At 37.0% G+C, this 25,382-nt stretch overlaps 1 protein-coding gene across 18 annotated transcripts in view; it reads left to right on the top strand.

The window, feature by feature from the left end:
• Positions 1 to 25,382, top strand: part of ABI2 (abl interactor 2) — a 65,606-nt gene that overhangs the window by 17,120 nt on the left and 23,104 nt on the right. For 7 of the 18 annotated variants that reach the window (XM_071434755.1, XM_071434752.1, XM_071434760.1 and 4 more), the window contains exons 2-4: positions 9,074 to 9,241; positions 17,086 to 17,262; positions 20,964 to 20,981. In XM_071434755.1, the coding sequence (XP_071290856.1) occupies positions 9,074 to 9,241; positions 17,086 to 17,262; positions 20,964 to 20,981 (363 nt within the window). The remainder of the gene's footprint in view (positions 1 to 9,073; positions 9,242 to 17,085; positions 17,263 to 20,963; positions 20,982 to 25,382) is intronic. The other 11 variants (XM_071434762.1, XM_071434758.1, XM_071434761.1 and 8 more) reach the window with 2 other exon arrangements.

The following is a 25,382-nucleotide window of genomic DNA, read 5'->3' as shown; positions in this document are numbered from 1 at the left end:
AGACTGATATTGCTGTCATAGATCTCAAACCAGTGAGCTAGTTTTACCCTCACTGGTGGCCTTGACTGCAGTATGTATTTTAAAAGGCAGCTTTTCATTTTAGGAGGTTAGGTTCTGTGTGTGTTTCTTTGAAAGGTAGCTTTCCTAGCTGTTAATCAAACCTACATTTTGAGGCTCAGCACAGAACTGAAAACATCAAATAAATTTACGGGAGTGAAAACAAAAGACTGCAATTTAATGCAAATGACCTTGTAGAGACTGCAGCAGGTTATTGATACTGAGTTTAAGATAGCTTGAAAGTTAGGCAGTTGCACTTGTAATCAAGAAGTTCCAGTGACATTTAGTGAATCATTACAGTTTTTTAATAGTTTGGAAAGCAGAATAACTTGATGTCAAAGGCTTTTCTGGAGTATGAATGGTAAGAGTATAATCTTTAGGTAGCATACTTGTTATTAGTATGCAGATAAATAAAGATAAATTGTAATTATAAATAATTTGTTAAAAATGGGAATAACTTTATTTATATGATATTAATATTAGTGTAATAAGATGAATGCAAGTAACCTTGTGTTTGGAAAATGCTTTTTTAAATACCACATTTATTACTTGCTCTATGAATGTTGTTTGAATTATAAAATCTAGTGATGGTTTTGATGCATTCTTAATTCTGAACCCCATATATTCTGTAATGATTGTGTTTGGCCTAAATGCCAGTGTTCCTTACACAGCTTTGTTGATTGCTGTGTGATCTTTGATCAAAAGATGATGTGTTTTACTAAATGTAGGACATAGAGAATTCACAGTGCTGTGAGAATAGTCCTAATCCCATTTTCATCTGTAAAGAGAAGAGTTTACTCTTCAGTATGTTCACACTTACAGTTGTTTAAATTTTAAATGCACTTTGTGTGAGCAGTAAGTTAATTGCTTTCATGTAGATGTTGAGCAGAGCCTTTGGATACAATTGTGGAGAATGGTACTTACCTTTCAGCTTGACAGATACTGATAAAATGGGATGGTTTGGGTGCCTGACTATCCTCTGTCTTTGCCTGGATGGTCCACCCACAACTGAAGTTCCATTTACTGCTGATTCTTAGACTGTGTCTTGTCACTTCTGAGAGCAGTTCATTAAAAAAAAAGTTGTGTCACTAGGAGGCTTGACATGCTCTGCTCCTTTCTTCACAGATGTGACAAAGAGTTTTCAAGCAGATTACTTTAATTATAGCTAATGTTCAGGTAAGGTCATGCTAAAATTATTGTGAAATAAAAATATTCCATCTCCAAACTCTAGACCTACCATTGCTACTAATTTGTAGGCCAAATTACCTGTCTCAATGATCTTCTTGCTTCCTGTGCTCATGGTCTCAGTGTGCTTTGCTGCTCATGTTTTCTTTTGAATGCAGAAGAATAGAAAGCTGTCAGAATTTACGAGTGGGTTTGTGGCAGGGTATGCGGGGAGAAGTGTTTCCCATTTGTGTCCAAAATGTTGTTTGCTTATGTTGCCTAACATTTGATTAATTCATAATATTTAGGGTGCAGAGTATGTGTAAATGGGCAATGACTATGAGCCCTTCTTAATTTTAAAAGGAAAGTGTATACATTTGAGTAGGGTAATCAAGCGATGAAGCCAGCCTTTTGTCTAAAATAACAACAGAAATAATTATATATATATTCATTATATAATCATGAATAAGCAATTACATAGAGACAGATCTTTGCACATGGAGATGAATAGTAGAGAGATGATGCTATAAAAATTGACAGGAACAAAAAAATTCTACTTCCAGCTCCAGGTGCTGTGCAATTTTGGTTATGTTAAAGAACAGGTACACTGAGTTTTCCTGTGTGCTAATAGAACATATGGATTGTTCTGCATCCAAAAGGGAAATCTGAGGTTTTTCTGGTGCCACAGAAGTAAGTGCCTTAGAGATCTATGGCTCTTAGTTTTTTCTGAAACTCTGGGGGAGAGCTCATTTCCTTCTGTTCTTACATGTCAGTGATTGCTTCTGCCTCTTTGTGCCTGTTTCCTCCTGTGTGTTAGAGACCAGCTCCATAGGAATTGGTGGGTACATGTTTTCTGTCCTGGGAATGAGCAGTTCCGGCAGTGAAAGAGGAGTCAGGGATATTCTTTAGCAAGTATTTAATGAGCCAGTTTGTTGAAACAGAAAACTACTGTATTTTTCACTGACAGTTATGTAAGTTTTTGGCATGATTTTGACTTAATTATTGGATTAATGATGCTCAGTTTTCTTCTCAATCATTTTTTGTAGTTCACGGAAGGACCTCAGAAAGCACTTGGATGGGCTGAGCAAATGCCATCTGTGCAGTTGAATAAAAGTGTGTAAAATACTTAATTATGTATGAGGCTTTCAGTAACTTCAAGGAATTCAGCAACAATTAAAAGGATGATATAAGAGTTCAATCTATTTTTCACAGGAAAACTGAAGTGTGCTTTGTCAGTATCACAGTTGGGCACATTTTGTACTGAATAATGGAAGCTTGTTGAACTCTAGCATGCAGCTTTTGTTCTTGAGGCTTCTTGAAGCTGATGCAACCTCAGCAGAAACCTGAGGGGTTTTGCTGGCTGGTCGTAAGACAAATGCCAGCTTGGGTTTGTCTTAACAGTAATCAAAAGAAACAACTGTTACATCGATTAAATGAAACAAATCTTCTGTCTTCTTTTTAAAATTTTACCATTACTTTTTCATCACACATATGAGTGTGTTTCACTAAATGCTCCTGTTTTGAACAATAACAAGAGATGCTCTATATACTGGGGAACTGATTAGTGTATTCTGGATATACTTTTTTGTGTAGTTAGTCTCTTCAACCTCACTTCCTCTCACTTCAACCTCACTCTTCAACCACACTCTTCAACCTCAGCTTCCACCTTTATGCCTAAATATTACTGCATAAATCCCATGCACAAATCCCTTGAAGAGTTGATTTGAGTATGAATTGAGATTTTTTTTCCCATTCAGAACTCTGTTTGCTAAAAGATGTGAATGACAGTAGCCTCAGAAGTGAAAAACTCTATTTTTTCACCCCCTTTCAATTCAACATTAATAATTAATCTTGGAAGAAATTTTTGTTGTAGTCATATTGATATTAAAGCCAACAACTTGTGTCAGTGTTCTGTAATAAGAATCACTTATGAGTTGAGAATTTCCTTCTCAACTCATAGGTCCAGAGTTTTTGGCTCATCCAGTGGAATTTGTATAAGTCTTGTTAGCCCAACTGCAGAACTGTGAATTTCCAAGTTGATGATGACTACTGGATAAAGAACAATTTTTTTTTTTTTATTGTAGCAGGAAAGAAACCTAACTACACTAGCCAACTAAAATGCCAGTAGCTTTTAATGTTTCCTTTCATGCACCACTTTCAGACCTGTCTTTATGAGCTCTTTCCAGTTCATAGGAAATGTATTTTTCTTAATGTGTTGCTATCTTTGAAATCTTTCCTTCTCATTTGGTAGCATTTTGAGCATTTGGTAGCATTTTTTCTTTTATCTAGTTTTACCTAGTTGGATTGATGTTTTGTAAATCTCACTGTAGAGTTCACATTGCCTCCCATAATTTTTTTTCTTTGTAGAATTTTTCCATTAGTAGCTGTTTTTCTGTACAAAAATATTCAGGTTCTTAACAGGGACACAACAGACCTTATCACTAGGATTTGGCTGATCACTCTTTGGGTGGGAGAATGCCTTAAATTCTTTGTTTCTTTCTAGCCCTGCATTTTATGCTCTATATACATGTAAGAAATTCCTTTTGCCAATCATACAGCCAAATAGTTTTCTCATTTTGGATACCTTACTGCATGTTTTATTTTTTCATCTGCCCCATTCAGTATTTGTTTCTTCTTTGTCATCTGTTTTCTATTGTATAAAATTTGGTGTTTTCTTAGGCAGGAGAATAAACATGGAGACATTTAATTCCTAAAGTAAGAGGATATTTTATAGACTCAGCAGTCCAGGCTATTTCTTATTCAGATCTGGTAGTGTAATTGTGCAGATAGTGTATATGGAACTTCCAGACTGGGAAGAAGTAGTGATGCCTGGGCTCTGCATCCTGACATGAAAGGTAGTCATATTTACATTTACTGCAGGTTGATTTCCACGTAATTTCTAATGCTAGCAATTTGGTTTATACAATCTAATAGAAAATGAGCAGTGTTTTTGAGCAGAACATTTATGATTGTTCTGAGCTGTTAGATTTAGTGTCCATTGTTAGACTGGCATGTGGAAGTGGAAGCTGTTAATAATTCTCCAGTGTCTGAAAGCAAGCTCACACTATTGCCTTGTGTATGTAAGACATGGCTTTTCTGACTGCCTGTGAAGTCTGTGCATTTGTAGCTGACTTGAGTGACTTTGATCTCCTGCTATCTGAAAGCCCCAGTTTGTACAGTCACTGTAGTGTGTGCTGTAGCTCTCAGGCTGGATTCATCCTGTGAAGCATTTCCATGTAGCTGATGCTTGTTTTGTTTTCTGGTGGAGACAAAATAACTGTTTCAGTACTGGGTGCCTCCCACAAATGGAAAATGCTCCAGGGAGAGCTGGGCAGAGCCATGGCTGCTGCTGTGTCCAGGTGCAAGGGGAAACACTTCCTGCTGCAGCGGGGGGGGGAGCAGCTCCCTGTAGGAGCTGACCCTGTCCCCAGTCTATGTGTGGCTGGCAGGAGCATCAGATGAGCTCCGTGGTGAGTCAAAATGCTGCTCTTACTGCTGAGAGCAGGAGAAAAGGATGCTGCCTTGTGACTCACATGAACACCTGATGTGTGCATTGTGTGGAGAAAAATGATAAAGCTTAGTATAAATGCTAAGCTCCTGCCTGGAAATTCCATAACATGGGCACAGAACACATGATCTAAACATTTCTGTTTAATGCTGTGAAGATGATCCAGCTGTGATGCTCATGTATTTTAACATTGTGTGAGAAGTCAAAGCTACAAGTTTGAGGTAGAGACACAGTTCAGGTGAAGAAAAACTATAGGTAGTGGAGGGCTGGAAAGACTGCAGTGATGCTCCAGCACTTGTTCCTTTTCTAGCAAGCTCAGCAACTCTGGATAGTTCTTCCCTCCTTATTCTTGATTGTATCTTTCCTTGTGTTTCTCTGGCTATGCAGTGGTTTGGGTGAGGCAAAGCTTATAATTTGGTTTATGGATCAGATGATTTTCATTGGGAATGTGCCTCCTGGTCTAATTCACTACAGCAGATGGAGTGTGCACTCAGTGTTGGGGACATCTCCTGTGACAGGTACTGCTGATGGAAGTGGATCCTGAGTCTCCATAATACCATGACAATTGCTCAGACCATAATTCACTGAGTTGCTTTGCTTTTTCTTTGTGGCAGCTAAATAGTTTTATTAGGGGTAGTGTTTGCAATTTTGCATGTCAGGGAAGATAATGGAAGTGACTGGACTTTAAAACAAGCATTTGTTTCTAAAGTTAATTATAACTAGGTCAGGTACTTAGTCTGCCATGTGGCCCTGCATAGACAATGGAATGGGTATGTTAGGTCTAGGAATGAGAGGATCCCTATGCTGGCAGTGTTCAGAAGACTTGTCTGTCAAACAGTAGCTTTGATTTCTTAAATTTATTTTCCATTAAAAAATACAGATCAAACTGATCTAATGGCTGGAAGGATTGCTTTCCTAAGAGTTGTGTGTGGATAGATGTTATGAGCCTGTATTTTTTCATAGGCATGCATAATTTTATGTGTGTGAATGCTAAAGATACTTAAAAACTGAAATGGAGAGATACTCAAAGGTCTGCTTCATGGCATTTAATTTAGGTCAGGGCACTGAAAACACTTGCTATCAGTGCTTGATCATGCTGAACACAATGTTTCTGAGAACTGAAGGGCTTTGAGGACTCTGGTTAATATGCTTAAGTATCCACAGGAAAAAGGTTTTTTGTTATAAAGAACATAGAACATGTTTCTCTTGTTTTTGATATTCTTCACAGAAACAGTATTCCATAGGTTACTGAAATTACTGTAGAGTCTTATCAGTTTGATATTTTTTTCTTTCACTAGAGAATTTTGGTAGGTATGGATGTTGATACAACTTTTTGTCTGCCTTACAGTCTCATGTGAAGCATACTGACTGGTATTTTTGTGTTAGGAAGATCAGGAGTATCAGAACTTAGACTGCCGAGGATTATGTTTGAATTTTGTTTACTGATAACTTGAAACCATTATCTTATTAGCAGCAATCCCTTTATTTACATTGTTACACACTCAGTGAGCACGCCAGCATTTGCAAGCAATGTAATTTGGTGTCCATGTGGAGTTTAAATAGGGATCTTGTTACATAGGAGCATATGATAAGATACCAAATCTGGAAATCTACTTATCAAATTAAAAGATGGATTTCATGCTAAACACTACTTATCATTTCAAGTTAAAATTCAACTGCCATTTATTGTTATATTTCCACAGGGGAACTTAAGATTTTTCTGTGAGTATTCTAGAGTTTTTACTATTGCTGTGAGTCATTGAAGTTTTCAGCTCTTGAAAGTTTTCAGGGTAAACATGATTGTTTTAAAATGCTGTCACTAATTGTTTTTCTTCTTTTGAAATGGATTGACAGTAGTAGGTTCAAGTAGTCATTTTAATTTGAACAGATTCTTCACAGGAAGAAAGTTCAAACTTTAGTTTTGCTCTGCCAAATGTGAGTGGAGTTTGCCTCAGAGATGTTCAGGTTCTGCAAAAAACAGTTGTGATCGGCTAAATACATGAATTAGACACATCAATCAAATGGGGTTTGGTGCTAATAACAGTTCCAAAGTAGTTTAGAGTATTGTTTTGTGAGATCTTTAATGTGTTTTGCATTTGAGAAGTCAGTTCCTTGTTGGTTGGAACTGGGGGTGACTTGAATTTAGCTAGTGGGTTACATCGCTGGAAGGACTAGATCTGAACATGGATTCATATTTGTGCTTCTTTAAGCAGAAGAACCATAGCAGAGGCTCATAATATTTAAAATTACAGGTACTATTCCTTTTGTTCTCAAATACGTAGCCTATTAATGAAAAAACACTGTGTTTGCTGGATTATGCTCAGCTCCTCTGGATATACAGTGTACTAATGGAAATCAGCATTTTCTGCTTCTATAAATAGATTGGCAGCAGCTGCAGAGCCAAACAGGCAAGCTTCTGGTCATTTTTATTATTGCCATTGAGAAGTGGTTGAATGGCTGTGGAGCGTGGCTGCTGCAGGGGAGTGTGCAGGCTGAGCTGGGGGTGTGAGCAGGGAGAGGGCAGGAAAGTGTATTTACAAGGCAGCAATGTGAGAATAGAGGTGAAGAGCTTGATGTATCTTCATTTGGGAGTCCTTAAGCTGAGTTCAAGCTCTTTTATGTACAAGACATACTGTTCAGCTGGTTAAAAGTCATGAGTTCTTACATGAGATCTGGGGGTAGCATTTTTCTAACTTCTTTATTGTTAAATATAAGGCAGCATTTATAATTGTGCTCTGTTGGACAATATCCTCATACTGTGCCTTTAGAAGCTCCTAAAGTTTTCAGTTCCTTCTTCTGTTGGTCTTGTTTTGTCTTCTGCATGGGAGAGAAACACGGTGAGAAGGCTCACTCCTGCAGCACTCCTCCTTCCTGCCCTGTCGAGGCAGCTCTTGGATGAACAGCAGCTGCTGCTCTGCTCCTTCCTAGCAGATGAGGAACTGGTACTAGTGCAGCCTGCTAACTGGCCAGCTAAGATACCAGCTAAGATACCATGTTGTTTATGGACACAGGAAGTTGGCAGGAAATAAAAAAAGTATTGAGTGTCTTTCATCTAAACATTTAATTGAAGTCTTGTGTGTGTTTACATGTGTGGGATTTTTTTCCCCATGAAAGCTAGCAATCTTCTTTTAAGAATCTTACTACAAGGTTTTGGGAAACATAGTGAGCTGTAGGAATTGTTTTCCTGAAATACATGTACGCTTACTTTCTGTGCTTCTCAAAGTCCATATAATACAATGGATGCTAGATTCAGCTTGTGCTGAAAGATGTGAAATGACTTTATATTCCCTCTTTAATAACAGCACATTTCTTGGATCTTGATACCCAGCCTATGTGGATAATATAAAAAGCCAAGGAAATAATGAAATGCAGTATAATAATGACAGGTGGGAGTAGAGAAACATTTATTGCTTTAGAAACAGCACCATCAGCCTGTGAGATGGCTAAAGATCACCTGAAAGTGAAGTTCACTGTGTACTAAAGCCTTGAAAACTGGAAAGTTTCTTAGCATTTTAGTTGTATATTTTACCAGTGCTTTAATCTGTATTATTTGTACTGGATCACATCTTAGTGATATTAACTATTTTTCAAGGAGAAACACAGAACCCCAGAAATTAGAATTCTTAGCTTATTGTTTTTAATGCTGTTTGAAATGTATGTATGTTTTTAAATTTCTAATGGATATCTTGTCTGTTGATAGCCTAAATACTTTTAGGTACTCTACTACTAGAAAAATGGATCATATTAATTTGTCATAGAAGAAAGTATTCACAATGTGAAAAAGTACAAAACATGTTCAAGAAGAAAACATGGACTTACTCTTTGTAAAAGGATTCCTCTCACATTGTATTCAGCTACCATCTTACAGGAATATAGTTCATTCTCTGTGAATGACTGTTTGTAACAGCAATGATTAGGAGATTGAGGATTAAGTGATTAGGAGACATGAGGAATATGGTATTTGGCAGCTCCTTGTAGGCTGTTAGGAGTTATAAATGAAGTAGCAAGTTTAGAAAAATGAAACAGTTCTAAACTGTATAAAATCTAGGATAGGTGTCTCAAAGTGCTTTTCAAGTAAATTGCTAAAATATTGAATGAGAAGTTGAACTTTTTCCAAGAAAAATCCGAGTATATTTCAAGAAGAAAAGGAGCTTAATTCTTCTTAGAAAGTGTAGAAACGCTTTAAATACCAAGGTATCTTCTGTGGAAAAATAGTAACTTTTATTTAGAATTAGTTTGACTTGTATAATTCGTTGTCTGTAAAGAGAGGCAAAAAGAGTTCATTCCAAGAATCTTTGTGTGAAAGACTTCATTCCAAATAACCCTTTTCTTTGTGTTTTTCAGTCAGCAGATAAGCAGCGAGCCCTGGAAGAAACCAAAGCCTACACAACGCAGTCCTTAGCAAGCGTAGCCTATCTGATCAACACCTTGGCCAACAATGTTCTCCAAATGCTGGATATCCAGGCATCCCAGCTCCGGCGCATGGAATCTTCAATCAACCACATTTCACAAGTGAGACTTTCTTCTTTTGCCTTTGGTATTTCATAGCAAGTAAAACTCTGAGCTGACATCTTGTGAGAGAGAAGAATTTAAAACAAAAGGATGCATTTCTTCTCATACTCATTTGGGATTGGGTCTCATCGTGTGATTCTATACCAGTGTTAGTGTGAGCATTTTACATACCAGAGCAGGTTAAATGCATTCTCAGCCAGATTATTGTTTGGAGAGGGGATCATTCTGCATAAGCAAAAAGCACAGAAAAATTGCTAATGGTAAAATGAGAATATTATGTTAAGAAATACTAAATGGATGGTGAAAAACAGTACTCATCATCCTTTTACTTTTTCTGTGGCTGTAATACTGGCATCTAATGACAACAGCATAGATGACAAAAATAGTTTGCTCCTGGCTTTTCTTAATCAAATGTACTTTGCAGTGACATGAACAAAAGCCAAAATTCATGTTTCAATTTGTGTATGGCTGCAGAACTCCTGCCATTGTTTGCAGTTTTTCTGAGCAGCAGTAAACTAAGCTGCTATAATCAGGAACCCAGCTTCAATCACCACATTGATAAGAGTTACTGCCAGAATGGGCTGAGAATGAGTGATATATAAAAATGGAGATTTACCAGCCACTTGATGGATTAAAAGAGAAATTAAAAGCAATGATACAGCTGGTTCTGGTTTTTGTGTGTTTACTGAATATTTTGTGTCTTAGTCAATACATTTTGGCTACTAGTGTTTCTTGATCTCCATGCAAGAATATAAATTAAAATAAAGAATACTGTGTTATTTAGAAAAACATTTGAAAGTAGGGGCTTTGCAAGGTAGGAAATAAATGGATGGATTGGATCTATTTGAACCAGCAAAATAAGTGAATAATTTTATGCTGGCTAGTGGGCTGAATTGCCTCTGATTGGGTCAGAGGAATCCCAGGGCAAGTACAAAGAAAGAGGTGGGGGAGGATTTTCTTTTGATAGGGCTGTGCTATTAGATTGCTTCAATTGTCTCATGGACCTGCATCAAAAATAAACTGCAAGTTTGATTTCTTCTGCTAGATGGTCCATGTTAATCATTATGTGGACAAGTAAATTAATTTTTTCCCCCAGAAAATGTTATGAATTACCTGTGTATGCCTGTGTGCTGTATCTGTATGCTCTGTGTGTGTATGTGCTTCCTCACAGGCTAGTGCCAGCTCACATGTGTTCAGCTGTTTGAGAGCCTGATGCAAAAGACAGTATATTTTGCATTTTGTGAATGTGGAAAATTCATTTTGTCAGACAGCTTCTGTGAAGTAGCTTTTGTGGAAAGAGTCATACCATTTTAATTTTTTTCCTCCTGAGAAGGTGACATTTATGCAGATTGAGAGCTAGGTCAGATTGTCTTTGACCTTTATACAATACAGCTAGTTATTTAAAATAGAGCACTAAATTAGCAGTACCCCAACACTTAATGAAGATATATCTGCAAAATTTCATAGGTTGAGCTTGAACAACCCAAAAAAAATCTGTGATTTTTTTTTTAAATACTGCTGTAAAATTGAAAATCTAGTTTGTCTGGGGGGATTTTTTATGTGGTTTGTTTCAGGTTTTTTGAGCCTGCATCTGTATTTAGGATGCTCCCCAAATCTTTATGGAAGAAATAATATCAGAGGGGCAGACAGTATTTAAATTTTGGATATTTCATACATGAAGTGTATTGATCCAAGGAACTTTACTAAGTTAAGTTAATGTGTCTGGAAGTGGCTTTCCCCCATAATACCAATGTTGTAGGTTAGTGTGTTATCTGTCTTAATTTCCAGGGTTATTTTTCTTTAAAAAAATATTTTACGCAGTTTCTCTAGAAAGAAATAATTTATTTTCAAGAAATTTGGTTATACTTCTAAAATTAGCCTAATCTGCAGAAGGTTTCCTTGGTGTTTATGTTGGGTGTAAAGTTTGGTGAGTTTTTTCTAACAGGACTGAAAATGTGTTGTGGTGTAATACCCAACTGCCAAATTAGGATTTCAGTCAGACTGACTTGAAATGAAGTCAGTAACATAGAACAGAAAACAGGTTGGTAATTACAGATGGTAAATTAATTTTTGCATTAATGCTTTAGTCAGTAGGTCTTGGTATTTAAGTTTAGAAAACAGTATGTGCAAATTGTGATATCTTGATGGAATCCCACTTTTAATTCTTGTTTGGGATTCCACATATGCTCCAAAGAAGGAAGCAGAATCATTTGGTGCTTGGTATGAAAATTTTTCCCAAAGTGCTTGTTTTGTACAAGTAGCTCAGACTGGGAGAGGTGTGATTAACTTTGTAAGATAAAATACTGTGATTCTCTGTTCATTGGTAGAATGCCAATTTAAATCCCTTTCTGTGTTTCCTTCTAAATGCCAAGCTAATCAAAGAGCTGAAAAGGAAGCTGATAATAATTTGTGCTTTTTCAAGTTGTGTATAGGTTGTGAATAAGGAAATTGTTACTATTGAAACTATTTTTATGGAAGTGATTAAATCCTATTGGTTTAAAAACTAGAATTACTTTGGTTTGGTCTGAAAGCTGATGAGTCTATTCTTACTTGCCTTCTTGAACCTTGTCGAGAACTAGATGATACACAGTGTTTCATATTTGACTATGAATTTAAATCTTAAATGCAGATCATATGTACAAATATTTATACTTATTAAAAAAAAATCTTGCAGCTTTCAAGTTAGCAGTCACTGTGAAATGCTACTAATGTCCACATTCTTTAAATTAATCTGGCAGATTTTCAGGTTTTAATATTTGTATGATAAGAAATGTTTTTTTCATGTTTAGCAAGGTCATGTATAAATAACTCTGCTGCTGATTATATAAACGAGCAGGTTATCACCAAGGTGAGTAGCAGTGCTGAGTTTTCTGCAGTGGCACTGTGTTGTGGGGAGATGTGCTACATCCTCCCCTTCCAGAACTGCCTGCCACACTCTGGGCTGTGAGAGCAGGCATTGGATAGACTGCAGCCTTGGATTCTCTGCAGGCACAGCTGCTGCTTAGCTGGGCTCCAGCAACATCTGCCAGCTGCTCAGTCTCTGCAGGGCAGTTCACTTGGGCTTCCCACTGAAAAGTCAGTAAAGGTTTGTGACCTTTCTCACTTGTCTTATGCTTGCAAGGCACAAGAATAGCAAAACACTTTAAAAATGGTGATGCAAGGCCAGTTTTGCACAGGGCACGTTACCTGTTTATGGAACAAGTAGTTTTTCAGCATTTTTATAGTATTATGATCTCTTTCTTTTTGTGTGTAAATTACATGCAACTTGAGACAATTAATGTCACATTTCCAACATGTCAGTATTAGGCAGTTGCTAATTTTAAAGTAATAATCCAGTTTTCAAGGTAATTTGCAATTAGTTTGAATTGCATCAAATTAATAAGATTAATCAAAAATAAAAGTCCAGCAATACTAGATTTAAGCAACATTTTCTTCTAAGATTTTTGAAACGGAATTTTAAAAGCCTAGACTACCAGACTAGCATTAATTTATAAATTTAAATTAGAATTGTTTGAGAAGAGGAACAAATTAAGGCTTCTGGGGACTTTTGTCTCTGAAATTTCACTGTAATTCAGACTTTCAGCATGCTTGTGGTTGTGGTTTAACCTCAGCTGGCAACTAAACACCACATGGCTGCTCACTCACTTGCCCCTACCAGGCTATGGGTAGAAAATCAGAAGGGTAAAAGTGAGAAAACTTGTGGGTTGAGATATGTACATATCTCTTTAATGAGGATGGTGATAATAATAATATAGAAAATTAATATTTAAGAGAGGAATCAAACCCAAGGAGAAAGGCTGCAAATGAAAGCAATTGCTCAGCAGCAGCAGCTGAGAGCTGCCCAGGCAGGCCCCAGGCAGCAGTGCCCAGCCAGGCTCCCCCAGCCCGGGGCTGCAGACCATGAGGCCGTGTGGAGCATTGTCCCCTGGTCAGCAGGGCCAGCTGTCCCAGCTGGGTCCCTTCCCACCTTCCTGTGCACCCCAGGCTACCCAGGGTGGGTGGATGGAGAGCAGAAAAGGCCTGGACTCTGTGCAGTCTCTGCTCAGCAGTAACTGAAACATCCTGGAGTTATCAGCTCTGTTCACAGCACAAATCCAAAACATTGGCCCATACTGCGAAGAAAAGGAATCCTGTCCCAGCCAAAACTAACTTAAGTTAGTTAAACACTAACTTCATACTTTGGGAAAATTTGTTTATGGGTAGAAGAGAATATTTCTCAAAACTCATGAGTTCAGTGACTTCTAAGTGAACTTGTAAGTAGTGCTGACTTTCCCAGAAATTATTTCATGGGGTTTTTTCGTTTTAATATTTTCAGAGCGTGAGACTGGCTTTTTTGCATTCAGTATGAAAACCTGATGTTTCAAAATGGCCAGAAAATTCCTAACAGAAAAATATGTGGTGGTTCACACTTATTGTTCCCCTTAAGCTCTCCCTTGGCTATTGCAGGGATCTTGGAAAGCATATGAAAAGATGATAGTAATGAGCCTAACCTCTAACTAACTGTCACATGAAAGCTTTTGGAAAAGCTAATGGAGATATGTGAAACAATTTTTTAAAAGCATAATAATGCTGTCAGGTATCCAAAATTTCTTGTTAGAAAACAGGGGTTTAAGTTGTAGAAGGGCACAGTGTATCCTATCTGCTTTTCCTAACAGTTTTCAAGCCAGGTGAAGCCAGGTGTTCTGTTAGTCCAGCTCTAACCCCAAAACCTTCTCATTATACTTTCTAAACTGATGAATAAACATTTTGGTCCATTCTCCTGTCTTGATAAGGGATTTATGTTAGTACTGGAGGTAATAATTACCTGTGTGTTGGGGATAAATGTTTTCATTTTCTTTGGTAGCAGGTTAATCTTTGTTACCTCCTCTACTAATGGAATACTGTAGTGTTCCTTTGTGCTATTTTATGGGTCTGTTATGATCTCATGACTTCCATAGTCTACTAAACAAGAAAACGAAGTGTTTGGAAAGCTGCCAGCTAACGCTTTTCAATACCATTTTAGGTGTGTGGACCAGAATTAGGTGCAGTTTATATACATTTAGTCATTCTGTAGCTATTCAAGTTAAAAGAGATGTTCTGAATCATAATGCAAGGGAAATCCCACCAGATGAACTTCAAGTTTTAATTAGGTTTTATGCACTTCATTGTTTGTTACTGTAGTCATGCCTCATGATCACCATAGTCCTTAAGGAAGCTGGTTGTACCCGTGGCTCCTATTGAAAACCCACTCTTCATTCATGGAAACAGCTTTGCACAGCACCAAGTTACCATTGCTACAGTAACATGAGCATTAAATATCTGTACTTGCATTATATTAGTAGATAATTACATCAGAAAGTACTGAAAGAACATATTCAAAGTTGCAGAGTTCTAGCACTTGAAATAGAAAGTGAGAAATCATCTTGCCAACCCTGCACTAATAACTTTCTTTTTGATTTCTGGATTGAAATTAAAGCTCTGAGTGCAATATCCAAGGCATAAAATGGTTTTGAAGGACCAGATTCAGACCCATAAGATTTTGATGTTCCAGTACATCCTGAAGTGCAGCTGCTATTGCAGCTGAAGTTTTCTAACATTCTAGCAAATGGCATCAGGGGCCTGTGAGACAAAGAACATACAAAAGTCATGTCTCTGCAGTTCTCCAGTGACATGGCTAACCACAGATAGTCTGCAGTAGAGATTTAATTCATCAGTGGTGCATCAGTCATGAGACTGTCCTCCCAAGCTGTTGCCATCACATATCTTCAGCTTCTTAGGGCAGTATGTGCCCTCTGACTGGTGAGGTGAGGAGTCTGTGGCCATCTTTTCCAGAGTGTGTGCTCCTATTCCCTCTGCTGCAAAAGCAAGGGTCTAGCACAGAGAAGGGATAAAAGCCTGAGATGGAAGATGAAATCTCTGACATCTTACCCTGATGCAGAATGGTGTACTTTAGGTACTCTGGCCTGGAAAATGTTGTGCTCTGTTTGCATTTGTGCTTGTACCACAAATATAGCACTGTAAGAGCTCAGCTGCACTGCTCTGTTGGGGGTTGGTGTATAGTCCTGGTCATCTTGGGGAGCTTCAGAAAGGACCTTAGCAAATTCATTGGAGAGTGGTTTAGTTGTTAAGTAGCTGCAGAAATACATGTGTTTCTGTAACACTTGTTTTGAATTCCTGCAGAATTTTGTATTGGCCAAACCTGGGTGGGTTTTTGTGCAGGTGTCCCAGGCAGTTTAACTACCCCTATTAAATTCATTGTGCAACAAACTTGAGCTTTCCAAAGAGAGATTTGCCAATACATTTTCACCTTAAAATCTATTTTTCTGTAGCTTTATTTTCAGAAATAGCTATGCACCTTTAGTGGAAACCTTACAGTTATAGGCAGGTGGAACTAGAGTGGCAGAATGGACATGGCAAAGCTGTAGTCAGTGCCTAATTTTAGCAAAGTTACAAAATCTTGAAAATATGTTGTTGGGAAATAATGGGCAATCTTGATGATAGTATTGTAAGCTCACATATAATGCCCCATGTATTTGTGGAAATCCTTGCATGGAAATAATGCAAAGAAATAACTTCTTGGAAGTAGTTTGGGGGTTGGTTGGGGTTTCTAAAATATTTTTTTGGTCATTTTAAAGGTTATGATGATTGTTCAAGGTAGCACAGGTTCCATTAGCTTGTTTTGGTATCAGTAACACAAACAGCAGGGTAAAAGAGTCTAGCTAACCCCACTGCTCCAGTGCCTACCCACAGAAAAATAAAATAGACAAAAATGTGTGTTATGAAAATGAGTTCTCATTTGTACCTGTTCCCCAGTTACTACAAAGCCTGATTCAAAACTGTGAAAAGTGTTTCTGGTGCCATTCAAGATCACTGAAGTGGTAACAAGAAATCTCTGACTGTTTGGTGGTGATTCTGGCTGTTTTTACTTTTGTTTTTTATCCTGTAGCTAAAACTTTTGTTCACAGTTTAGCATATTTCCTATAGTGAAAGCTGTTTTGTGAACAAGCAATTATTTTTGGTTTAAATAAGGCAAGGAACTCCATGGCCCATGATGTAAGAGATTATAATTTCCTGGAAGAGATAAGTGGACTTTTTGGTAGCATTTTCTTACTCTTGTTACCTAACAAGATTCACATACATGTTTTTAAGCAGTGAATTTTCAGCAGGACTTTGTCTTACACCAAAGATTGTCCTAGGGTACTGATTTTAGTATATAAAGTTGGCCCTGGGTGTCCAAAGGGAAGGCAATGGGCTTAACCTCTGGCTTTATTGTGGATACATTAGTATGGAATGTATTTTAAAATTTAATCATTGCTTTGTGATGAGTGAGTTGTAATGACCAAAATACTTTCTTGATTTGTCTAAGTGAAAGTTTATTCTATCATAGGATTTACCAGTCCTAATTTAGCAAACTTTTGCAGTGCAACAAAACCTGCTCATGATTTGTTTTACAGGTCTTAAAATTAAGGTTTGGGAAGGCATCCTTACACTTCATCTAGTTGAAGTCTATGCCAAAGACAAGCTTAGAGAGCAGTTGTAAAATAAAAAAGGATAAGTGAAGGAATCTTACAAAACAGTGTCAGTAAATTGATGCAAACCACTAAGAATGGAAAGGAGATCAATTTTTTGAAACTGAAAGAGCAAGGGTAACACAAAACCCAAAGAACCCCCAGCTGTTAGCGTGGCTTTAGAGGTGGTAAATTCAGCAGTAAGGTGAAGAAAGATGTTGTAATCAAGTATATGTAGTGATATGTTTAGTACAGTATAGAGATTTTCAAAGCATTAGAACTGATTTAATTTTTTTTGATACTGACTCTGTATTCCAATGCATACCACTGTTAGTAAATACACTGCGTCTTTTGTAGACGGTGGACATTCACAAAGAGAAAGTTGCTAGAAGAGAAATTGGTATCTTGACTACAAACAAAAACACCTCAAGAACTCACAAAATCATTGCACCAGCTAACTTGGAGCGACCAGTTCGCTACATCAGGAAACCTATTGATTATACAATTCTAGATGATATTGGACATGGAGTGAAGGTAGGTGATATTGTTAAAACAGCCAAACTGCAAATTCATTGTCTTTGTATATTTTCAAAATAACCTGATGCTTTTCATGGTAATATACCAGTTTCTCCTTGCCTGGACAATGTGTCTATAAACATGAGAGGAGTCCTGTCCGATTTCCAGTTGTCCCTTCCCCTTCTCTTGTCCCACTGTTTCTAAATGTTGCAAACTCACTGAATCTGATTTCTGATTGGGACTGTGAGTCTCACCCTCAAAAATGCTTTTGAATATCAACTTGTGTGATGCTGCTATTATTGTTTGGGTCAGTTGCCAGGGATATACATGGGGACTGAAGGGCTATTGACCATCACTTTTCTGCTGAATTAGCACCACAGAGTGTGATCCAGCTGTAATTGCCGCTGGTTTACTTTGACGCTCACATAAAGGAAGGGTTTGCATGAGAAATGTTATGGCCTCCCCTTTCTTCTTTCTGCCAGGGTCAGTTATACACAAACCCACTGATGTGCTTTGTTAAAGGGAGTGCTCTAGAACTTTTGTGCCATGTGGGGTTTTGAGATGGGAGTGTTACTGCCAAGTTTAAAGCCAGCTGGTTTTCCCTTTCAAGATAAGGAAAAAAGAAGGAATTTCAGGGCAGAGGTCAGACTGAGGCACAACTTGTGGCTGTTAGATCAATGTACACAGCAGCAGTAATATCATGTGTGAGGTTAGATATATGTTTTTAAAAGCACATCCTGAATATAAGCACAGTCTTAGCAAGTGTGAGCTCATTGTTAACTTGTGCTGCCAGGAAAACAAGTACAGAAATGAGAACACTGACAGTATTAAAGTTCCAGGAAATGAAAGGTAAATAGCACAAAATGACATCATTTTTACAAGGCAAACTAACAAATCTGTAAACCTGCTAAGTAGCAGTAAGGTAAGATGCTTCTTCCAGTCAAAGTACACCAGGATTTCTTTTGCTTGTCTTGTAACTGGGTATCTCTGTTGTCCTATTTGCTTTTTCTGCTTGGATGGCCATTTGAATAGCAATAGGTTGTTTAACCTAACTTTTTAAAATTCAAATTCTGAGCAATTTGATTTAAGTATCTTTCCCAAGCAATTTTACTTAAGGTCTCTTCAACATCCTGTTTGTTAATTGGAAAGTCTCCTTCCTCCCATTTCTTACCCAAAGAATCAACCTCTGAATAGATTTTTAAAAAGACAAATAAAAAAACATACCTAACTTTAATAACTACAGTTTTGACCAGGAAATTATTACCAGTTGTGTGTTAAAATCTGCTATCAATTTTGAATTTATGCAGGTCACCAGATCTCCTTGTGGATATGGATGGAGCATATTAACCTTGTAGGATTGCTGTTGCTAATATTTTAATCATCACTTTTTGTTTTAGGGAGATCATTTTAGAACTCATTAAAGAATAGTTTTTAATTGCTCTGCATCACAATCTTATTTAGCACTAGCTCTAAATCATTATAATTGGTATCCCACTTACCTCAATGTAGCAGTCATACTAAGATGCAGTGAATTATGTTCTTCTAAAAGAACATAGTTCATCAAATGGATGATGACTTGAGTGTGTTTTACATCCATTTGTTATGCTTGTGATAGACTTAAATTATATTTACCATGTACTATGTTTGTCTAGAAAATGAAGAAATATTGTGTACTTGTGAAACAATAATCAGAGAACTTGAAGTCATGCTATCCTTAAGATTGTAAATATGTTCCAATTAGGTTAATCCTATGTTTAAGACAGAAGAAGGAACAGCTTTCTTGCTGATGGGTGAGAGGTGGCCAGTTGTGCTTATGAACCTGTTTTTGTTCTGCTTGAGAAACTCCAGATTAGTTTATTAGATCTCTGGCTTTAGAACAGAGAGAAAAAAATGAAGTATGTAGAAGCTTTAAATTTGTGTATATATAGCTCTTTATTGTTTGAGCTGTGATACTTTTCCCTTCAAGTGAACATTCAGAAGGAGTTGTTGCATAAACAGTGTTGAAGTTCCAGTTAGCATCAGGGTTCCTCAGTCTGCATTCTTTGTCCTTTTTCTGCTAAAGGGCTTCTGCTCCAGTACTTGGACCTGGAATTATGTATTTTCAGGCCAGGCAAAATGCTGATGCAGCAGACATTCATTGCAACCACTGAGAAAGATGGCAAGCTGAACAGAATAATGCAGGCATAAAAGGGAGGATTCTTGGCTGAGAAATTCAGTATGCTGTGCAGAGAGAAGTGGTACAGGCCCTTAAGCATCTTCTTCCATTCAGAAATTTGAAGCATAGTGGAGACAATGTTCAGGGAGGTTTGCTCTATAGTATGGTTTCTAAATAGATGTGAGAGAAGTCAAGTGCCTCTGTATCATCCCAGCAGTCCCTCCTCATCTTCCCTCCCTGAAGCTGCAATGCTGCAAAAATCTAAAGAATCTTTTGTGTGAAAGAGACTTGCTTACAATTTTTTCAAATGTTTCCCAAGTTACAAAGTCTTCCAACCTATTGTTCCCACCAAAGAGTTCTTTAATCAAGAGAATAGAAAAAAACCAAGTGCTCCCTTCAGAGAGAGAGGTGTGTATTTAGGCCTTGCAGTTATCAGGCAGTGCTGCTGAGGTCTCTGCAGAGAGACCTTCCAGTGTGACTGACCTCTGTGGCCAGTGCAGGGGGACCTGGTTTTCCAGTATAGCTGGACAAGGCAGAGACCATAGTGGTTAATTGATCCACAGAACTTTAAACTCTAAGACAGGAGATTTTCCTTGTAAATCAGATTATGTTTCATTTTAGTAGAGCAGAGTCTCTCCTAAATTGATGGAACAAATCATTTACTCTGGATGCTCTACTATTTATCCAAATATTTAAATAATTATTTATTTGCATATTTAAATATTCATCTGAATATTTGCTGTTCATTGCTGCAGAAAGTGTAACAAATTTAATGATACATTTAGATGAATTGAACTAAAACCAGATCATTCAAAGAGAAAGACAAGTAATTTTAAAAGAAATTACTATGGAGAAAGATGTACGATATTGTGCCAGTAAGATGCAGAATTTAGTGTCAAAAAGCTAGCACTTAGGCTTTAAAGTAAGATTTTAATCTGTTGATTAATGTCTTAATTTATACTTTAGGAAATGTGGATATGTGGTACAGTATCCATAAGAGTGCTGTACTTCTTACAAGACTGAATGATTTGCTCTTGATCTTTGTTCAAGAGAGATCTCATGGCATCAAGTTAACTAACAGCATTCTCTATAAAAGAACATGCATTAGCTTAATATGTTAGAAGCTTCCATTTCAGCTACTTGTAAATGTGCTAATGCATGTAAACAATTTAAATGAGCTCAGACTCATTGATAAGGCTCAAATAAGGCTTTGACAGCTCAAATAAATTAACCTCTGAAGTTAATCCATCTAGATCTCATGATACATTTTGAAAGAAGCTGCCTTTTTGTTAGCACTGTAAGAACTTGAGTAAACAGTGTACAAGCATTTGAATGCTAATTTTAAAGTGGTCAATGTATATTAAAATTTTCAGCTTGAAGATCTTTTGTTCATGACATTCTGCTTTAACCACTCTTTCTATGATCTACTGATACATTATTTTGTTAATGCTGAATGCTTAACTTTTTTCTTTCTTTTTCCTTTCTCTTCATATCCTGAAGTTCCAACTAACCTTTCAATGCTTTTTTTCCTTACCTCTTTTATTTGCTCCATTTATGCATTAAGTGGTTGCTTAGATTTAAGGTAAGAAACCCCAGGGCTGGATTTCCATTCCTCTTCTGAGATTATTACACACGGGGAGATGATTGACATCAATGCTACAGATTATTTAAAACAACACCCGCTCTGCCTTCTGTGTCACAGAACTTCTGTTGGGTAACTCATTGTGGATAAGCATTTTGTGATATAAATTGCTGTGTATATGAATGGAAGTTAACACAGTTAATTTTAAAAGCTTTGTGGTAAAGTATTAGCTGCCCTCAGCATATCTAGCAGATCATTTATGAGGGAGGGATTTTGTCCTAGCCTTGAGTAGACAAAAATATACACAGACTAGATAGCAGCTGAATATGAGCCTCCCCCTGTGTAATATTCTTTTTATCCTATATGCGGTGTAAGCTACAGTTTGATTGGGATTCATGTTTCAGTGTGAGATTGCTCAGATAATGGGCTCCAAAGGTGTGTAACAAATTCAAATCTGTATATTATTTTTTAAAGTTGCAGTATTCTTATTTTTTTTTTCAGAAACTGATAGCAGTGCTTGAATACTGAGAGGTAATCATCTATAGAAACTTCCAGAAATGTCAAAATTGTGTAAAACACTCAATAACTGTTAAACAGCAAGATAAGTGATTTATTTAGTTGAATATTAAATGAATAGTGCATCAAAGAACTCAGGCTGAAGTATGTCAAATTCTTTAAATGTTGGTAGTCTTAGTGGCTGCAGAAGCAGCAATAAAAAGCATCAAATCAATTAGACAAGCAGTTAAATCAGGTTACATGACATTATGGTGGAGTTCATAGTACATTAATTAATAGACAGGTTATAGCCTTTATTGAATATGATGATCTCCTCCTCCTCCTGAAGTGCAGCTGGTTTGGGGGGAGAGGGACTGGAAGATTTTTAGTAGCAGGTGCCATCGTTGTAATGAGGGAAGTGTATTTTAGAACATAGAATGCCAATATATAGAATGAGTATATTAATTAAAGGAAGTTCCAAGTTGACGTGAAATATTTTAAAGTATTTTCTATGCTTGGAAAAAGCTAAAAGAAAATCCTGCAAATTCCTGAGATTGCCTATCAAACCAAGTATTTCTGTAGATATCTCCATGATGCCCCTGTGAAAGAGGACAGAGGGTACTTTTAGTCAGGTATTTAAGTATATGTAGCATCTCTAATAACAATGGAAAACTTGTAATTTATGAGAGAATTCCCACATGTCATTTGAAATTTATTTTTACAAAGGTGTGTGAGGTGTACAGTATTTCAACTCACTTAGTGTTTACATACTTTTAATTTGAGAATGGCAAAATATGTCTCCTCCCTGTTTTTTACTGTCTGGTTATATAACATGGGTACTTTTGATGCTGAATATGTCTTATTCTGGACACACTTAATATTGGATGATGGTTTTCTCAGTGTTCTTAAAAAACAATTTTCAAACTCAATTTTCTTTGTTGCTCTCTGCAGTTGCAGTTTATAAACAAGTAATGACTATCCTAAAAAAAGTTTTAACATTGTGTAATTATAGATTGTATGTGAACTGACATATCTGTGCATTATCTGCAGTGGCAATAAGAGTTTTGTACGGCTTTTCAGAGTAAATATTTTTTTCTGTTTATAGGTTTGGAATGAAAACATTTTTTGTTATAACACCATTTCTTTATTTACTAAAGTGAACCCAGTCAGAAATTTGATTTGAGGAATCAAACATATCAGTCAGTTTCTCATTGGCAAAACATGAGTTTGAAAGAGAAAACAAAAAAGGCAAAAAGCTGTGCATCATCTCTCAGTAGACCTGAGTTATTCTTTGTCTCACTGTAGTTTCTGTGCATCAAGCTGAAAGAAGAGTGAAAAGCAGTTCTGTGGGAATGGTTATTTTACTTCACTTAAAAGTGATTGGATATGAAGTGTTTGGCCTGCATTTCTTTTTTGTGATTGCAAAAAACCCTTAGCCTTACCTAACAGCTATAGTTTTAAACTGACTGACTGTAGCATTGGATTTGTGTCTGAGTTACTTAAGTTTTAAACAGATTTTGAAGAAAATTTCAGTTACAAGGCAGAGGAAAATCTATTGAAAATGACGTTGTTTAAACCTTTTTGTATTCACCAGACTTGGTTCTTCAATTAATTTGCATGGGTGGATGTGGGAACAACAAGTAAGCTCACTTGCTTGAAGCTTCTACTTGTGGTCATTTGCCAAAACAGGGCTGAAATTTATACATTTCACTTCCCTATAAACTGGTTAATGAGCTGACAAGCAAATGGTTTGATTAGACATGCACAGTAAGTATTTGAGTGGCTGAGCACAGCCTGAAAATAAATTTACTTGAGGTGGCAGATGATGGGCCAAAAATCTATTCATCATCTCTGCAGCATTAACAAGATGAAGCAAGGCATGGAAGGGAGTTTTCATTCAGCCTTGGGGTGTTTTTTCCCATAATTGGATACCAAGTTGCTCAAGAAGGTTGAGAAACTGCCTGAAGGTTCTGAATATAATCCGTGAAACATCACTGAGGGGACACTTTTTCTTACTAGGTTTGGGGAAAAAAATTATTCTTTTGACATCCTGAAAGTTCTAGAAAATACAGTTTGAATTTAAAGCACTGCTTAAAAATTTGTGACTTTGTCCAGCTTTAGAAGTAGCTCCTCCTGAGGTTTGATTGTGTTCAATAGCTGGTATTCAGGATTTTGGGGGGAAAAACAGCCAACCAACCAAGCAACCAAAAAAAACCCCAATCCCCCCAAAAAGCCCAGCTTGCTTGCTTTCTTGCAGGTAAGTGCCTCACATCTGTATAGATACAGGACATTAATGCAAATAGTTTTGCAGTCTCTTGACCAGCTCCCATATCTCACCAGCTATAAATTTCTGTACTTCCTGTTTTGTTTTGTTTTGGTTTTTTTTATTTTTTTTGCTTGTGAAAATATTCCCAAGAATTAAACTGAATGAACGGCATAATTTATCAGCTTTAGCTGATTTATTTATTTCACTACAAATTCTTTATACAGTGGAGTGCTAAAGAAATTCAATATGTTAAATGCTGATAAAAATGTAAGTATGAAGGAAACTCAGTCATATGTAGGACCATAAGATGGTGTTTTGATCATTGCAATCTATGAAGAACTAGTTGCCAAAAATAGAAATTGGCCAATTAAGTCTTAATTATTTAAAAAATTAAAAAATTAAACTGAAGAGGGTAGCTTTTCTCTAAGTACTAGAGAGTACTACTACTAGAGAGTACTCTAGTCGGTGCCATATTGTGTCTTGAAGTCATCAGATGGTGCCTTTCTAAAACTGTAGCTCAATAATAGAAAACAATGGATGAAGTACTATTGCACCCTTTTGGAACAGAATGGTCCATGGGGATCCATTTTTTACAGTTCATTGTACAGCTGTTACTGTGGGGCTGGATCCCAACGCATTTTCTAGGATATCTTACTCACCAAGGATCTGCTTTTTAGGTAGTTTGTGTAGTTTCTTCCTCAGCAAAACTTCCAATTCCAGCTCCAGTGCTGACAAAGTTACAGCTTTGGTAGAAGATATTTTTCTGTGGTGCATGTGCTTGTTTATTCAGCTATAAAAAGCTTCTGCAAGGTATCCAGTTAAAAAAAAAAACAACCAAGATCTCTTGGTATTCCACGACTTCTGTTGGTAATTTTGGTGTGGTTTTTTTTTCTATGAGAGAGGAAAAAAAGTCATTTGAAAAATCCCTGCATGCATTAGGCACAGACCCTGTGCCCTATTGTCTGTTTACAGGGTTGTCTTCCTGCTTTTACATCAGTCATCTGTGGTTTTATCCTGAGCTTTGTGCCCAATTCATTACTGCCTCTCTTTTTTTTTTTTTTTTCTGTTCTAAACACAGTGGTTGGCTGGTTAACTGTGCAGTTGTGAGCAAAGGCACAGACAGATACTCCTTTATCTTTCTGGTTGCAGGCTCTCTTTTGCTATGCATTTTCTTAAATTGATTTCCAAGACTTAAGCTAGAAATCAGCCCCAGCCTGTGGGGGGCTGAAACAAACCACCATCAGACAGATGCATTCCTCTGCTTTCACCCTCTCATTAAATCAGCTGCATCTGGGTAGTTCCAGCTGTGCAGGACCAGGGGAAATGATATCTGAAACAGTGCAAGTTCTGGCAAATACCAGCTTACTCCAGAAAAACGATTTTTTAAACTTGACAGCAAATGCAAATGTGACCTTGAGTTCTGGTTGTTGCTTCAGATTTTACATGTTTGTAAGAGGGATATGTGTGGGTGAGGATTTGTGTATGGAAAGTGAATTTACAACCATATGTGCAAAATAGAAAAGGCAATACAATAAAGTTTGGAAGAAAGAGGGCATTAATGGTCTTCCTTCCCCCCAGTAGAAATTATTATAGAAGGAGACAGCTGTATATATTGCAGTGCTTTAATCTCAATTGCAGTT

Source organism: Agelaius tricolor, unplaced genomic scaffold (genome assembly GCF_023055355.1).
Source record: "Agelaius tricolor isolate 1412-34295 unplaced genomic scaffold, bAgeTri1.0.p SCAF_10, whole genome shotgun sequence".
In the NCBI taxonomy this organism is placed as follows: Eukaryota; Metazoa; Chordata; class Aves; order Passeriformes; family Icteridae; genus Agelaius; species Agelaius tricolor.
The sequence above is the reverse complement of the archived record's forward strand: the minus strand, read 5'-3'. Positions and strand labels throughout refer to the sequence as shown.